Raw genomic sequence first — 18,676 nt, 5'->3', positions numbered from 1 at the left:
CTCAAGTACATTTTCAATTCCAGACTTTTAGGCCTACTAGTTGTAAGTTGTAACCTTTATGATGATTTCCTGTTTTTTTTGCTATATAGAAGTGTATATTTGTATATGTCTCTAAATGTTATGATGAATTGAACAAGGTGGACCCTCTTGTAAACAAGTCTAGTGCTTTATTGTATTTAAATGTACTGTAATTCTGCAAACGTAAGAAATACTTCAATCAATCAATCAACACTGTCACTGGTCTGCCTGCGAGGAGAGACGTAGCTACAGTAGCCTATTAATTTCATCCTCACCGGCGGAATTTGCAGAACGGCGACCTCTACGGGTCACGGATTTCGACGGGTCACCGGTTACAGCACAACCCCGACGTCACATGCATGAGGATTCTTTTTTTTTGTTACGAGGCTTTGGCAGTCACACATATTGATGCTGCCTGGACGCCGTTCTGTTGCCTTCCTACGCTCTGCGCTGCTGCTGTCATTTCAGCCGTCTCACATTAGCCGTGCATGGTGTGTGTAAACTGACATGATGGAAACAACCTGGATTATTATTATTGCGACCGTTTTTCCTTTCTAAAACGAGCAATGTACGTTGTGCGGTTAGTAGTTCCTCCTCGTATTAGACATCATCATCATCATGGCTCCCCTTGAAGCATCCTTGGAGTGAATTAAGTCAGTCGTTTTGTTGCACAGCTGCGGCTAGCAGCAGCAACACGCCTGCTGATTCCGAGCAAGCACATCCATTCTCAAAGAGCCAACAACAACAACTAGCCGTCAGGTTGGGCATTTCTCTCCCTCTCTTTTTCCTCTTCAAAAAAACGGGGACATTGTTTTATTATTATCCCTTCCTCCAACACACTAGTATAATAAACCAACATGGACCCCATCCGGGTCCCCGACGGGCTGAAGGAGCTGCTGAGAGAGTTCACCGTGGCGGTGTTGAGGAGCCAGCCACAGCCGGAGGACCTGACACTGTTTGCCCTGGAGTATTTCAGCCTCAAGATACAGAGCAGACACAGAGGAGGAGGAGGAGGAGGAGAGGACCATCATCACCTCCATCCGCATCCTGCAGCTCCATCCTCCTGTCAGCAGCAGCCCGGCCTGGATGGGGGTGTGGGTGTGGGTGGGGGCACCGGGGGTGGTGGGGGCACCGGGGGCCACCAAGGCTGGGCTGTCAACTTCGTTGTGCAGTCGGCGAGCGAGTCCGACGAGGACGAGGACGGAGAGTTCATGGGTACGCAATACGCATATACATGCATACAATTAATACCGAATTTGATTATTTTTTGCAATGTTGGATCATAGAATCCAGGGGTGCAACATGTCTTCTTTTTGAGTGGTGCAGCCACTCCCAGGAGGAATGTGTGTCTGTCCCTATGTCTGTTTTAGAGTAGCCTACCAACAGGTGACACATATTATTATTTATTAAAGTAGCGCTGTTCAGTGTTGAGCTTCACACTGTTCACAGCTGCATGATGGGAAGCTGAGTTTTTAGCAGCCATTATGTGATTTCGGGTACAGTACAGTACAGTACAGTACAGTACAGTACAGTACAGTAGACCCACACGGTAGCTCTTTTAAGGCTCATTCATAGTCTGGATTTTCGGTGGTGAGGTGACCACCGAACTACAACATGACGTCACGAGCCACCGCCAACCCTTCTCTCTGTTTTTACTCACCACCGCTCCATGTTATTTCAGCTCCGGTGGTCAGCTCACCACCAAAGCGGTGGTCACCTCACCACCGAAAATCCAGACTATGAATGAGCCTTTACTGTATTTCTCGACTGTTTCGGACGCAGGGCGGCTCGCCGGAACCGGGCCGGAACCCTGGCAACGTTCCTGTGGGTCTGGAAGTTCCGGGGACCCCCCGGGGACCCCCCGGGGACCCCGGCACGGAGTTGCACCACTAAGTTCACACGGGTGTGCTTTTTTTAATAACATTTGGGAGTTATAGGCTTTCATCTAATTTATATGTATGTGTGTGTGTGTGTGTGTGTGTGTGTGTGTGTGTGTGTGTGTGTGTGTGTGTGTGCGCGTGTGTGCGTGCGTGCGTGCGTGCGTGCGTGATTGTTTGTTTGTTTGTTTGTTTGTTTGTTTGTTTGATTGATTGATTGATTGGTTGAATTATTAACAGTATGTAGAATAGATATATTTCAAGCACAACTCAATACAAAACTGTGGATGACACCATAAATTACACTTATTTACAATAGGGCTCATAATTTTCAATTATTAAGAACGTTTAGAGACGTACAAATACACACTTCTATATATAAAAAAATCATGTAAGGAAGTAAAAAGGGAAAAGAAACATATACAGTAAGGGGGTGGGGGGGATTCAGATTTTACGAGGGCCAGTTTTGATTAACAGCCGTCCGTCCGTTTAAGAGCGCTTTAAGGGATTCACATGTCTTAATGACTGTTGGTAGGGTGTTCCACATTTTGGTGGCATAGGAGCGAAATTAATTTAGTCCCTTCTTTGAGCCGAATCTGGGGTGCACATGGTTTGTTGAACTCCCGCTGGTGTTGTCGGTGTGGACTTTGTTGACATTTGGGAAGTATCTATCTAGACAGGTATACATGGGTATTTTTCTGGAGTTTGTTTTAAGGGCCTTGAGGTGCTGTGGTACCAAGAGGTGCATGCATACTTGCATAGTCGAAGAATTTGACACATCACATGCTTCTTAAAGCATCATTATAATAATTATTATAATAATTTTTTGCCTTATAGGTTTTTAATGGTACTCAAACTTTCAACCCCTGAATTTACCATAATCCAAAATGTATATAATACTCAATTTTTAATATGTTATTTGGATGACCCTAAGGATCATAAAAAAAAACCTTGAACGATTACTATTGCAATTTATTTTGGGTCAGGCCAATTCTTTGTATTGACCGGCCTATCATATGTCTCTAGGAAGAGGAAGAACATCCGCACACCAGTTTGTAGAGCTCCGAGACTTATTTTAAGGCAACAATTAAATGCAACGTTTCGACCGACTATATATTGATATTTATCAATATTTGCCTGATGAAGACCTAGTCGGTTGCATTTAATTGTTGCCTTAAAATGAAGTAAGTCTTTGAGCTCTACATCTTTGTTAAGTCTTTGATGCCTGACATCCAGCACCTGGCCTGAATATAGGCATTGAGATGTGCACAATCTTCTCTGTGAACTATCATATGTCTCTCCCTTTCATCCCAACAGCTCCAGTAATCAACAGATTCACAAGAAGAGCCTCAGGTAAAACGTTTGGTTCTTTATGGGTGTGTTTTGATTTATGGTTGGTTCGGATGGTTGATTCATTAATTGATTGAATACTTTCTTAACAAGATTGTTAATTAACGGTACAGGTCTTACTTCTACTCCACTATACTACCCGGATCCAAATATATTTTTACTTTTACTCCACTCCAATTATTTGAAAACGTTAGTTACGAGTAACATTGATTAGATTATTATTAATTACAAAACATACATTAACCACTTCAGCCCTATTTGCACATTTCGGCCATTCGAAAATATCCAATCTACAAGCTCACAATGAGCTTGTAGATCTGCTATATTTTCACATTAGATATGCATTTTTAATTCTGGACTTTTACTTGCAACAGAGTATTTCTTTAATTGCAGTATTGATACTTTTACTGAAGTAACATTATTATTATTATTATTATTATTATTATTATTATTTCATATGTGTATGTTTCTTTGTCACAACCTCCTGGCCAATGCAATGTCTAACCAATGTATGCCTCCCGCGGGTGCAGTACTTAGTTTAGACAGTTTTTGGGTTAGACTATAGTCCTTGGTTAGACCAGTCATTAGTCCTACAAGTACAACTACAACCCATCTCAAACCCTCACCCTAAACCTAACCTCCCACGGGCAGCACACCTAAACCTAACCTTAACCCATGTCTAACCAATGACTAGTCTAAACTAAGTATTTCCACCACTGTGCTGTATGTTTGTGTGTGCAGTGTGCGCTGAGACCTACGACCCTGACGAGGAGGATGACGACATAGAAACCAAAGTAAGACACTTCTGCCTCCTCTTTAACTCAGTGCTCCTCAAAGCTTTTCTTTTTAAGGCCCCTCTGAGAGTGTACAAATGAAATGTGTAGGGGGGGAATGGGGTCGAAAAGATGACTCATATATAAAATATCACATATATAAATGATATATACTGCATGGGGGAAGTAGAATTGCATCAGGAGAATAGAGCAGAAGGAAACCAGGACTATTTCGCCAGCCTGAGTCGCCCTGACAGCAAAAAAACAGCCATTTGCTACACTTCCCCTGTGAGGATTCAGCGGCAATGATTTTGACAGCAAATGTCGATGTAGTTTTAGCTTTGGTCATAGTTTTAGACCAAACATTTATTTAGTTTTAGTCACATTTTTAGTTATCTGAAATGTTTTAGTGTTAATTCATCTTAATATCATAAGATTTTAGTCGACGTACGGTTGATTTTGACGCCGACAGTACATTTTGGCGGGACTTGATGGCAGATCGTATTGGCAGATTATACACTTGGTTGCATTCTGAAAATATCCAATCTACTTGTAGATCTGTCTTTTAGTTTGTATGCACCCCTCCACTGGATCTCTTCTCCACACTAGCCCCTCACTAACATTTAGTTCTACTGCATCTCTTCTCCACTAGTCCCTCCCTAACATTTAGTTCTACTGGATCTCTTCTCCACTAGTCCCTCCCTGACATTTAGTTCTACTGGATCTCTTCTCCACTAGTCCCTCCCTAACATTTAGTTCTACTGGATCTCTTCTCCACTCCACTCTCCATTTTTTGTCATGGTTTTTCTTCGCTGTATACTATTATACTATTATTGTGTAACTATAACGCCTAAGTTTGTACAGAAACCTCTCTCTCTCTCTCTCTCTCTCTCTGTGTGTGTGTGTGTGTGTGTGTGTGTGTGTGTGTGTGTGTGTGTGTGTGTGTGTGTGTGTGTGTGTGTGTGTGTGTGTGTGTGTGTGTGTGCGCGTGCGCGTGCGCGTGTGCGTGTGCGTGTGCGTGTGTGTGTGTGTGTGTGTGTGTGTGTGTGAAGGTTGTCCACCCTAAGTCAGATGATCAGAGGCAGAGACTACAGGAGGCATGCAAACACATTCTGCTCTTCAAAAACCTGGAGAGGGTAAGTGGAGTGGAGTGGAGTGGAGTGGACCGCTTGGAATGGATTCCAGACGCCACATCAAACTGGTTAGACTGGAAGAGGCTGTTGTATCTGGTCCTTTGTCATACAAATAGCCACAGGAATTCGGCTCCAGGAGTGTAAACAAACTATCACCCTGAGAAGAGGGTCTCGGGCGGACACCCACGTAGGTGACCACAGCTGGACACGCATGCAGGAACACACATTACATACATGAAATACGCATAGAATTATTGGTTCCAGATTCCACAAGGCCAAAACAAGTAGAACTGTTATCGTATGACAGTTAAGTGTCAAAGTGGAGAAAATGGACAATACAGGCTTTGCATTGTGAACTTGTAGATCTTCTATTTTCACTAATAAATACACGTTGGAAGTACATAGAAAGGGATTAAATCTGTCTGGATTTGGTGAAAAGTTTTAACAAGAAAATGTGACTACCGGTAATTAAGAACATTGGAACGTATAGGTTCTTTTTATTTTTTTATTACTGTTTTGTATAGACAAGGTTTTCGCCCCGACAGCAGCAAAGAATAAAAACAAAATAAAACACTTAAATTGTTTCCACAGGATCAGATGGCGGAGGTTTTGGACGCCATGTTTGAGAAGTCTGTGGTGACGGGAGAGTACATCATCGACATGGACGACGACGGCGACAACTTCTACGTTATCGAGAGGTAATCAATGAACCTTAACCCATTTTGGACTGAGGTCGATAAAAGAAAATGCTTCTAAATGTTTCTGAAAAACTATGTGAGTGGTAAGGGCCCCCAGAATTATCTCTTGTAGGTCTGCTATTTTTGAAGAATCGTGAAATTGTGCCTTAAATCTTTGAATATATATTCTTTCTGTGTTTCAGTTTTTAACTCAAATCTTTGCTTCTGGGGGGTCCCTGGAACAACATATTTTCAGATGGGGGTCGGCGGCATAGTACATATATCATTTTTGGGGTCCTTGACATGAAATATTGAGAACGATGCCCCTGAAGTGGCATGATCCTGAATAGTCATCAAACAGGGTCACACAATTTAGTGCTTTAAAGAAACCAGATAAGCAGGTAATCATCAAGGCTAGCAGCAGCATCTGCCGGGTGCCCGGGTGGTGCAGTGGTACCTGTCTATCTATCTACCACTGCAGAGACTAGGGATTCGAATCCACATGGCGGTGCGGTGCGGGAGGCATACTTTGGTTAGACATATAGCATTGGTTAGACATATAGGATTAAGGTTAGTGAGAGGTGCGTTAAGACGAAGCAAAGCAAAGCAAAGTTCTTTGTTTACCCAGGGAAGTGGACTAAGCCAAGGACTTGTTTACAGCCACACCCTGCTCATAGAACATTTCATGGTAGGGGTTCAATGCCTTGCTCAAGGGCACTTCAGCGGTGGTAATTTTAACGTGCCGGTCCGGGAATGCGAACTGGCGACCTCTCTGCTAACCGTTCGGGCACCGCTGCCCCCACGACCGGATTAAGATTGGTGAGGGGTGCGTCAAAACGACCGGATTAAGATTGGTGAGGGGTGTGTTAAAACGACCGGATTAAGGTTGGTGAGGGGTGCGTTAAAACGACCGGATTAAGGTTGGTGAGGGGTGCGTTAAGACGACCGGATTAAGGTTGGTGAGGGGTGCGCTAAAACGACCGGATTAAGGTTTGTGAGGGGTGCGTTAAAACGACCGGATTAAGATTGGTGAGGGGTGTGTTAAAACGACCGGATTAAGGTTGGTGAGGGGTGCGTTAAAACGACCGGATTAAGGTTGGTGAGGGGTGCGCTAAAACGACCGGATTATGGTTGGTGAGGGGTGCGTTAAAACGACCGGATTAAGATTGGTGAGGGGTGCGTTAAAACGACCGGATTAAGGTTGGTGAGGGGTGCGTTAAAACGACCGGATTAAGGTTGGTGAGGGGTGCGTTAAAACGACCACATTAAGGTTGGTGAGGGGTGCGTTAAAACGACCGGATTAAGGTTGGTGAGGGGTGCGTTAAAACGACCGGATTAAGGTTGGTGAGGGGTGCGTTAAAACGACCGGATTAAGGTTGGTGAGGGGTGCGTTAAAACGACCGGATTAAGGTTGGTGAGGGGTGCGTTAAAACGACCGGATTAAGGTTGGTGAGGGGTGCGTTAAAACGACCGGATTAAGGTTGGTGAGGGGTGCGTTAAGGGTTAAGGTCAGGTTATAGGTGTGCTGCCCCGTGGGAGGTTAGGGTTAGGGTGACGGTTCGAGATATCGGACCAATGGTGCGTCTGTGAGTTGTCACACTGCAGCAGAAAGTCAGAAGTGAGTCTGCAGTTCTATAAATGTGAGGGGGAGTTTATTCCACTGCCTGCATGGGAGCCAGGAGGGAGAAGAGACTTAATGGCAGGTTGCCCAGTCCAATATGGCAACAGCTAACGTCGAGGTGCAATCCAGCAGCCAATGCAGCGTCTATACGTATATTATGTCTTATGATGTGGACAACGTTCATGCATGCATGAACGCACACACGCACGCACGCACGCACACACACACACACACACACACACACACACACACACACACACACACACACACACACACACACACACACACACACACACACACACATGGCTGCCAGAACTGACTGGGTTGATTGAGAGGCCGCCTGGGAATCAATCAGAAGTTCACCCCCGGTCGGGTCCCGACCCCCTGCTGGTTTTTTTCACTGATTAGCCTAATGTTAGCCTCTGTACCAGGCTTTCATTTTCGTCGGCGCAAAAAAATGAAAGTCTGGAGGAACGCATTGGCCGCTCTGGGCTAGAAGTGGGAGGAGTCAACCCTTCCGGGTGGGCGTCGCTCCAAATTATGTGACGTATAGCGCTGGGGGGGGGGGGGGGGGGGGGGCTATAGCTCAGGCTATAGCCTAATGCTAACTGTACTGCTTTGCTACTGAAAAGAAGTGTCCAGGCAGTCAGAGGAACAATTAACACCTTGGCAAAATTAATGACCCCTTTCTCACTGACAAATGTTCTGTTTCTGACAATGGACTACTGACAAGCTACTGAATTGCCAATGGCAGGACATTTGAAGTTCTCAAATGTCACATCTGTAATGTATGTCTGTGCCTCCCTGTGTTACAGTGGTACCTTCTGAACCCACAGAGCAATGGGTCATAAACTGGTCTAAAAATGTAAGTGTTTTAGCGGTCTAGGCTTAGCTTAGCTTTATTTTTTAAACGTTTATGTATAGACCATCTATATATACTGTATATATCTGTTGAAACAACACATCTAATCTAAGCCTAGACCGCAAAAAAACTTTCATTTTTAGACAAGTTACAACCCATTTTTAGACGGCCATTTAGACGTATTGTAGACGTGGAATAGCCTGAAAATTGTTCAGTCGGAAGAGAGTTTGTGTGTCTGTGATTTCCTCCAGAGGAGAGAGTTTGTGTGTCTGTGCTTCCCTCCAAAGGAAGAGAGTTTGTGTGTCTGTGCTTCCCTCCAGAGGAAGAGAGTTTGTGTGTCTGTGATTTCCTCCAGAGGAGAGAGTTTGTATGTCTGTGCTTCCCTCCAGAGGAAGAGAGTTTGTGTGTCTGTGCTTCCCTCCAGAGGAAGAGAGTTTGTATGTCTGTGCTTCCCTCCAGAGGAAGAGAGTTTGTGTGTCTGTGCTTCCCTCCAGAGGAAGAGAGTTTGTGTGTCTGTGATTTCCTCCAGAGGAGAGAGTTTGTATGTCTGTGCTTCCCTCCAAAGGAAGAGAGTTTGTGTGTCTGTGCTTCCCTCCAGAGGAAGAGAGTTTGTGTGTCTGTGCTTTCCTCCAGAGGAGAGAGTTTGTATGTCTGTGCTTCCCTCCAGAGGAAGAGAGTTTGTGTGTCTGTGCTTCCCTCCAGAGAGAAGAGAGTTTGTGTGTCTGTGCTTCCCTCCAGAGAGAAGAGAGTTTGTGTGTCTGTGCTTTCCTCCAGAGGAGAGAGTTTGTATGTCTGTGCTTCCCTCCAGAGAGAAGAGAGTTTGTGTGTCTGTGCTTCCCTCCAGGGGCGAATATACTTCTTATAACTCTCATGGGTGCCCCCCCCCCCCCCCCCCCCCCCCCCCCCCCGCTGCAGTGTTGAAAAAGTGTTTTGTTTTTCGTTTGGTACATCATTGTAGACAAGTGAAAAAGAAAGGCTACTGCACCACAACTTTTATACTCTACCCATAACAGGTTAAATGTCTTCTACATCCTGACAGTTTTCTGAAAAAGCTATGTTTCTATGTCAGTGAATCTTCGATTTTTAAAGAAGAGCCACTCGGTGGCGCGCTATGAGCTTGTAGATCTGCTATTTTTCAATAGCTAAAGCATAACATAATGCTAACACCAAAAGGGGTTCCCGCCCAAAATGGGTTAAAACAAAAGCCACCATATTTGCATTTCATACTGCATTTCATACTCTGCTCTGTGACTACTAATTTGTATTCCTATTTTCTTCATGGGTGCTCAAGCACCGACGCACCCACATAGCAGTGTTGTTTTTGGCAGCAAATTTTGATTTTAGTTTTATAGTCATAGTCTGTTGAATAGTTTTCATTTAGTTTTGGTCACATTTTAGTCACCTGGAATGTTTTAGTGTTAGTCTAGTTTTATTCGACTAAATATAATACGTTTTTAGTTGACTAAATCTACAGTTGATTTTGTCGACTATTTTCAGCATGCAACCTAGTGTAAAATGACTTATCTTGTCCACTAGTCCCTTCCTAACATTTTAGTCTAGTTTTTATTTGTTAACTAAACAGTATATTTAGTCATAGTTTTAGTCAGACATGGCTTAGTTTTTATTAATTTTTTATGTAGTTTTCGTCAGGGGAAAAAGGTAGTCGACGGACATTTTTCGTCATAGTATTAGTCGACGAAATGCCTCCCTGTGTCAGACAGTGGTATATAATGACATTCTGAAGTTCTATCTGCGTGTCTGTCTGTGTTTCCCTCCCTGTGTGTCACAGACAGTGGTACACATGACATTCTGAAGTTCTATCTGTGTCTGTGTTTCCCTCCCTGTGTGTCACAGACAGTGGTATATAATGACATTCTGAAGTTCTATCTGTGTCTGTGTTTCCCTCCCTGTGTGTCACAGACAGTGGTACATAATGACATTCTGAAGTTCTATCTGTGTCTGTGTTTCCCTCCCTGTGTGTCACAGACAGTGGTACACATGACATTCTGAAGTTCTATCTGTGTCTGTGTTTCCCTCACTGTGTCACAGACAGTGGTACATATGACATTCTGAAGTTCTATCTGTGTCTGTGTTTCCCTCCCTGTGTCAGAGACAGTGGTACATATGACATTCTGAAGTTCTATCTGTGTCTGTGTTTCCCTCCCTGTGTCAGAGACAGTGGTACACATGACATTCTGAAGTTCTATCTGCGTGTCTGTGCTTCCCTCCCTGTGTCACAGTCTCACAGACAGTGGTACACCTGACATTCTGAAGTTCTATCTGTCTGTCTGTGTTTCCCTCCCTGTGTGTCACAGACAGTGGTACATAATGACATTCTGAAGTTCTATCTGCGTGTCTGTCTGTGCTTCCCTCCCTGTGTCACAGACAGTGGTACATAATGACATTCTGAAGTTCTATCTGTGTACTGTCTGTGCTTCCCTCCCTGTGTCACAGACAGTGGCACATAATGACATTCTGAAGTTCTATCTGCGTGTCTGTCTGTGCTTCCCTCCCTGTGTCACAGACAGTGGTACACATGACATTCTGAAGTTCTATCTGCGTGTCTGTCTGTGCTTCCCTCCCTGTGTCACAGTCTCACAGACAGTGGTACACATGACATTCTGAAGTTCTATCTGTGTACTGTCTGTGTTTCCCTCCCTGTGTCACAGACAGTGGTACACATGACATTCTGAAGTTCTATCTGCATGTCTGTGATTCCCTCCCTGTGTGTCACAGACAGTGGTACATAATGACATTCTGAAGTTCTATCTGCGTGTCTGTGATTCCCTCCCTGTGTGTCACAGTGGCACATATGACATTCTGAAGAGAGAGGACAACGGAGAAGAGAGAGTGGTCGGCTGCTACGATAACAAGGGCAGCTTTGGCGAGCTGGCCCTGATGTACAACACCCCGCGGGCGGCCACGATCATCGCTACCTCCCCTGGAGCGCTCTGGTGTCTGGTAAGAAGAGGTCCTCACCAACAAGCTTTAGCGGTTTTTTGGATGATCATGATTTAATCTCTGACCCGTCATCAGCCCTTATCATGACAGTTGTCAGCCATTGTCCGACGTCGCGTTTTGGCACGTTGTCCCACTACTGACTATTACTAACCCCTAACCCTAACCTCAGTCTTAACTGGACACGTACGTAAACATAAAGCAAAGCTGTTAGCGCAGTTTCACAATGTTTTTGCTTCGGCGGCAGTCATTTCAATTTACAATTACAATTTAGGCATTTAGCAGACGCTCTTAATCCAGAGCGACTTACATTAAGCAAGAACAAAAAAGCATGGAAATACATCACATAAAAAGCATTTATCATGAAACATGAGTAAGCTAAGAAAGTAACATTATTTCAGCAGTATGTAGAACATGGTCTTGATAAGAACATAATTGGTTGATAACATTCAAAGCGGGTGCAAGCTTAGGGACAATAGAATTTGAAGCATACAGCATACAATACCGGTAATTTATTTAGGTGTTGTTGAGGCTCACTTCCTGCTCACAACAAGCACTTTAGAGCTCTGTGAGTGATGACGGTGAACTCTTATCTAGCATCAGAGGCCCTACAGGTGGATGAGGAGGTTGAGAAGGGACTGATATCTAGCATGAAAACCACTGATTTAGCCCATGTCTCCATCTTTCTCTCTCCTGTGTGTGTGTGTGTGTGTGTGTGTGTGTGTGTGTGTGTGTGTGTGTGTGCGCGTGTGTGTGCTTGTGCGTGTGCGTGTGCACGTGTGCGTGCGTGCGTGTGTGCGTGCGTGTGTGTGTGTGTGCGTGTTCAGGACCGAGGAACCTTCAGGAGGATCATACTGAAGACCAACGCCAAGAAGAGGAGGATGTACGAGTCCTTCATCGAGTCTCTTCCTTTACTCAAATCGCTGGAGGTGAAACGTCATTCTGGATGTTTAATTTTGACCTGAGATCAGATTCTAAAAATGTCTTCTACATCCTGACAGTTTTCTGAAAAAAACTATGTTTCTATGTCAGTCGTTCTTTGATTTTTCAAAAATAGCAGACCTACAAGCTCCGAGTGGCGCGCTATGAGCTTGTAGATCTGCTATTTTTCAATAGCTAAAGCATAACCTAATGCTAACACCAAAAGGGGTTCCCGCCCCCAAAATGGGTAATAATGAGTTTTTGATATTGGCTCTTGGCGTCATCGTCGCCAGGCAACACTTCGCTTCTGCGTCGGTGACGTCAATGATTATTTTCCTTCGTCCAGCGTTCCCTCTTCCTCCTGCCTGGATCATGGGCTCTCTCTCAAGCAGAAACGATAAACCGGAAGCAGCGGGACAAAAAGAAGATAATAATTTCGAGTTGTATAGTCCTGTTAGGTTGTGTTTACATTTGCACTGTGGACGCGCTTCCAGGTGGGCTATATACTGTATGGTGCTGCGTTACTACTTGCCCATAGCTGTGTAGTCGACTGGTAATAACGTACTGTGCCTTTGGAACGGGGGAACCCGGGTTCGTTCGCTCCCCCGGCCGAGGCGACAACAGTGTTAGTCGACGAAAACAACACTGGCTGTGACAGTCTGGGTGACGCTGTGTGGGGAAACTGAACCATAAATGGAAACGGGCACACCACGCCTGGGAAAACTCTGAGAGTATAATACAATAATAATTATGCACGGAAATCAAGAGAATGTTCTAATTTCATTTCCCTCTCCGCAGCCCTCGGAGAGGATGAGAGTGGCGGACGTGCTGGTCTCCAAAGCCTTCAGCGATGGAGAACGCATCATAGCTCAGGTACAGAAGCTTTGTTCCATACAGTCCTCCCTGCTTTCAGCCAAGGAGTTTATTTACAGAAGGACGAGACAGAGCTGACGTCATGGATACACCATGACGTCATGGATACACCATGACACTCTCATGGATGCTTTCATGGGAGGAAAACCTCGCACCGGAAGTTCCATGAAAGAATATATATATTCAAAGATTTGCGCCACATTTTTACGATTTTTCAAAAATAGCAGACCTACAAGCTCGTAGCGAGCTACTCGGTGGCTCGCTATGAGCTTGTAGATCTGCTATTTTTCAATAGCTAAAGTATAACATAATGCTTAGTTAAAGGTATATTCAGTGATTTCACTCAAAAAACCTTAGGTTTCGTTTTTGGCTGTGGGACCCAGCCTTTCGTCCAATCAGGATAGAGAGTCAAAAACGAAACCTAAGGTTTTTTGGCCAGCACACTCTATAGTAGGGAGGATTATCACAACAAAACAAAAAAATAAGTGATATTTGAATTAAGTGAAATCACTGAATATACCTTTAAAACACCAAAAGGGGTTCCCGTCTAGAATGGGTTAACAAACATTATTTTGGAACAAATTGCGACTTTTTGTCATTATAATCGTTTCATGAATATAAAAGACAGATATCACATGTTTTTCTTTGCTAATGACATGCTTTTCGATGTGCACACTATACTACTCATTTTATTGAGGCATATCTAAACAGTGGCAGGTATCGCTTCTGTCTCTGGGGTATCGCCAGATTTGACAGGAAACGGTGTTAGGTTGTACAGTCTCACGATATACTTGAGTACGTTCAGAAACGTACTTTGTGCTCTTTAGATACCTCTATAAAATTGTGTACACACATCGAAAAGCAACACAACAGACAATAATGTGTTATATGTCTTCTGTTATTTCCGCGTGCGTGCACACACGTGTGTGTGTGCGCGTGTGTGTGTGTGTGTGTGTGTGTGTGCATGCGTGTGTGTGTGTGTGTGTGTGTGTGTGTGTGTGTGTGTGTGTGTGTGTGTGTGTCTACAGGGAGATAAGCCTGACTGTTTCTACATCGTGGAGTCTGGTCAGGTCAGAATCACCATGAACAGGAACAAGGTACCCTGGCCTGTGTTTGTTTATTTAATCAATCACTCAGTTGGGCCTTTTTTTATGTAACACCAGTGGTTTTCAACCCTTTTCATATCAAGGTCCATTGTTTATTCGGCATTTGAGCCACGGACCACCATTTGATGATTTTTTGCCTTTCGGATCCAAAACTATTAACGGATATGTTTTTTTATCGAAAACAGGCAAACGTTGATCAAAATAAGAATTCTTCAACATTCTCTAATTGTGTATAGACTTCTTGTAAATTAAGTAATGCAGATGTTTAACGATACACTATAAAATAATAAACACAGTTTTCTTTCCTTCATTTTTTTCTTTAACCTTTATAAAACACATTGAGACAATGTGAACTGGCCAAGAGAAGTAACACAGCTCTGCCAGTAACAATAAATACAAGACAATAACAGGACAGACATGTAACTTTCATAAACACAGTAGCCTATACCCACTACCTTCCAAACTCCACCAATAGAGGCTAATGTATAAAAACTAAGCAATGAAATTTGCTAATACACAAAAAAAAACTAGAGAAACTAAACAACATTTGCTATACGTCAAAGCAAGAGCAGTGTCTGGGAAATGTGCCCATGTACATGACAATAAATACTTTTGAAACTCTTGGATGGTTGGTTGAAGAGGATGACCATTTAGAAAGTTGGTCATCCATTTCTCTCTCTCTCTCCCTCTCTCTCTCTCTCTCTCTCTCTCTCTCTCCCTGATCGGAAAAGACGGAGTTCTCCGTTCAATCAATTGATCAAAAGGACGGAGATTATTGATATCAAAACCGATCGCATCGCTCCACAGGCTGGGAGCGTCTGTTGCGCAACACTCAATGTTATTCTCCGGTTGGACGTCATTGAAAATGTTCCCCCACATTTTAGCCGACGAGATCGAAAATCCTAAAGTGTGAATAACTCTTGATCTAACTCATTCCGTCCAATTCTAAGAAAAGATCATGTGTTGGACGGCCCACCGCGGTCCCGTCGCTATAGTCTCGTTAGAATGAATCATACCTCCCGTTGTTGTCGATCGCATCCAGAGTGTTTTGGCTACTTCAGCCACATCCGGGATAACATCCGGTCCGCGCTAAAAGTGCTCCGCTGCTATAAATCGCTGGGCGCTATGATTTAATGGATGAAATAACCCCGGGCGTTCGGGGGGTGTTAACGGGAGGTTTACTAGCTGTACAACAGTTGGATTTCACTGTAAACTCTTCCTGTGGTTGAATGAATGAATCATGTCTTCCTCTTCCCCGTGCAGGCCAACGAGCCCGTGAAGGAGCTGGAGATCAGCGTGTGCACCAGAGGGGAATACTTTGGAGAGCTGGCCCTGGTCACCAATAAACCCAGGGCCGCATCGGCCTACACCGTGGGGAACGTCAAGTGTCTAGGTAACTAACTAACTAACTATCTCACTAATCAGATTCTAAAAACGTCTTCTACATCCTGACAGTTTTCTGAAAAAGCTATGTTTCTATGTCAGTCGTTCTTCAATTTTTCAAAAATAGCAGACCTATACAAGCTCGTAGCACGCCACTCGGTGGCGCGCTATGAGCTTAGATCTGCTATTTTTCAATAGCTAAAGCATAACATAATGCTAACACCAAAAGGGGTTCCTGCCCCAAAATGGGTTAACTAACTAACTATTTAACCTGTACCGGTACTTACCTGGCCCAATCACGTTTCAGTCAGTAAAGGGAAGTTCCATCGAGTCCCAGGCTCCCATGTGATTGATTCACAAGCCAATGTGAGTCAGTAGTAAATAGGGAGGATAGTAGTAGTAGAGATTTTTATTTTATTGTAGCCTACACATATGCAATATAGATGCAATGATCTGTATGTTGTGTCCTACAAGTCCATGTGGGCTTGTAGGACTATATCTCACAAGTATGATCGTACCCTACAAACCCTCCCGCGCACTCAGATCAGCCAACGCAGAGAAGCTGGAGGTACCTTCACTAAAAACGCCGGGACAACGCACCACACGTCCCAAACTCTTCTCCCTTCTGGCTCCAAAACTATGGAATGCACTTCCCATCACAGTCAGAACTGCAGCCTCACTCCCAATCTTCCGCAGTAGTTTGAAAACCCACCTCTTCAGACTCCACCATGGCCCGTAGCACTTGCCCTAGCCTAGCCCCTTAGATAGCACTTTATGTAGACTTACAGTAGATAGTATTTTAAACAGACTAGCTTGTGACGTAGACAGCACTAGAATTGCATTTTATGTAATCATAGCACTTTATAGTACACATGTATAATATATAATATAGTATAGTATGTATAGTTTACATAGATACTCCACTGTTACGTTCTTAGTTTATACATGATTCATGATAACTACTTTTTATATATGTGATGTATGCCATTCTTTAGTTTTTGCTTAATGTAAGTCGCTCTGGATTAAGAGCGTCTGCTAAATGCCTAAATTGTAAATTGTAAATTGACACATAAATAAAGAATGTACCTACCATCCCCCCCCCCCTGTCTCCACCAGTGATGGACGTGCTGGCGTTCGAGCGCCTGCTGGGGCCGTGCATGGACATCATGAAGAGGAACATCATGAACTACGAGGAGCAGCTGGCGCGGCTGTTCAGCAACACCGACTACAAGGACGCGGAACAGAGCCCCGTGCTGTGATGATGAACAGACGACGAGAGGAACAAAGCACCGCCGTCGTGCTCTCCGTTTTTGTAGCGACAACAAGGTAGACTTGTAGCCGAATCAACCGCCACTACCTTCCACGGCGCTATACTATAACCTGGCCCAGTCAACGTTTCTTCACGTCAGTTAAAGGGGAAGTTCCAACGAGTCCGTATAGGCTCCGTGTGAGATTGATTCACAAGCCCAATGTGAGTCAGTAGTAAATAGGGAGGATATAGTAGTAGTACAGATTAAACTACTACTAAATGAGCTGCTTGTATCCGTTCGTTGCAGTTTTTCATGTAGGGATGCACCGAGTCCTCGGCCAACCGAAACTATTCGGCCTGAACGGTGGCAAAAGAAATGCATTATTCGGTATTCGGTTCGGTTGATTTTTTAGAGCCAAAAACCGAATAGTCAAAGACTTTAGGTTACCTTTCGTAACCTACTGTTTTGTGTGTGATGACGTGATCAAAATGTAATCATGTCTTTTTGCCATTATCGTGTAGCTCTGCAACAAAGGTACGGCCATGACAGCAATGGCACAACAACGTAGTGATATGTAATATTAATCATATTCGGTATGCGGTTTTTGGCCAACTGTTTCTAATATTCCGTATTCGGTTTCGGCCAAGAATTTCCCATTCGGTGCATCCCTAGTTTTCAGTTATTTTGTACAAGTTCTCTAGCCTTATATGTTCTTATGATCCAAATGGCACATTATTATTATTATTATTATTATTATTATAAAGATGCACCTTTCTTGTCACATGCTGTCTCACGGATGAAGCCGCTGACTTTTCATCCTAAACGGTGCCATATTATTATGATTATTATTAATTTATTATTATTGCTCGTCCAAGTTTTCCTGCGAGGGGAAAAAAGCCCACAAAGCGTTTTCCAGTATTCTTCAATCGTAGCCTATTTATTGTTTATTATGCTTACAAGTCCTGATACACTTTTAGTTATTGTTTTAGGCTAAACAGTTTAACCTGAATTAATGTGAAGATCTCAATATATATATATATATATATATAGAAAAAGCCACATAAGCCAAGGGCAGACAATTCTTTGTGTTCCACTAAACTAGAAGTTAAGTAAACTACGCCCATTGTTTGTGGTTACCAATCTTATGTTTTTTTTTTCTCTCCCCTCTTTTTTTTTAAGATGTAAAGAAAGGCATAATATTTACATATCGTACTTGAGGTCTGTACTATAGTGCACCGCGTTAGACGTTCTTCATCATAGATTTTATAATAAAGTTTATGTATGAGAGTGACAGTACAGTGGTTTTGGTTTATTTTTTAATATGGTTCTCTCGTATACCACGTGGTGCTCAGTAGCAAAAACAAAAAAACAAAACGACAAAAAAACATAACAAAACGAAAACTGCAGTATATACACACACACTGAAATGAACAGTTGTTATTTAAACACTTGATATTATAGGCATTGCATATAAGTTGTGGATGTTTGTTTGTTTACCGTCGCGCTGATAAGCTATATTTGAGAAGATGTACTTTTTTATACATGATGTTTTGTCCTGACACAGACAGACAGACGGACGGGTTTGGACCTGTCTACAAATTGTTGGCCTAGTATTGTAGGGCATAGCAGTGGGCGTGATTTTCTGGTTCCAATGAAAAATCTGCCATTCATTTTTCCCATAGAGATTTACAAAATAAATATTTATATCAATTATTTTAAGCCTAGAATCAAGCCATCCAGGATCCTGGTGATTCATGACCATAGAACCTTTGATTCTGTGGAGATTTTTTTTTTTAATATATTTAATTATATATGTATGTATCTCCCCGGGACCCAAAACTAGTAAAAAATAGCAGATCTACAAGCTCACAACG

At 43.4% G+C, this 18,676-nt stretch overlaps 1 protein-coding gene across 1 annotated transcript; it reads left to right on the top strand.

Moving 5' to 3' along the window:
- Window positions 1–875: 875 nt before the first annotated feature.
- On the top strand, window positions 876–16,875 carry LOC310879747 (cAMP-dependent protein kinase type II-alpha regulatory subunit-like; the record flags this gene model as incomplete). The annotated part of the gene is made up of 11 exons (XM_083794574.1): window positions 876–1,233; window positions 3,213–3,248; window positions 3,987–4,039; window positions 5,071–5,154; window positions 5,743–5,849; window positions 11,116–11,272; window positions 12,097–12,198; window positions 12,989–13,063; window positions 14,092–14,160; window positions 15,433–15,562; window positions 16,669–16,875. 11 exons carry the CDS (start codon window positions 876–878, stop codon window positions 16,809–16,811), a joined length of 1,314 nt encoding a protein of 437 aa, XP_083650700.1. The 3' UTR covers window positions 16,812–16,875.
- Window positions 16,876–18,676: the final 1,801 nt, after the last annotated feature.

The sequence above is a fragment of the Protomyctophum parallelum genome (genome assembly GCF_964188405.1).
Source record: "Protomyctophum parallelum genome assembly, chromosome: 22".
Lineage (NCBI taxonomy): Eukaryota > Metazoa > Chordata > Actinopteri > Myctophiformes > Myctophidae > Protomyctophum > Protomyctophum parallelum.
The sequence above is the reverse complement of the archived record's forward strand: the minus strand, read 5'-3'. Positions and strand labels throughout refer to the sequence as shown.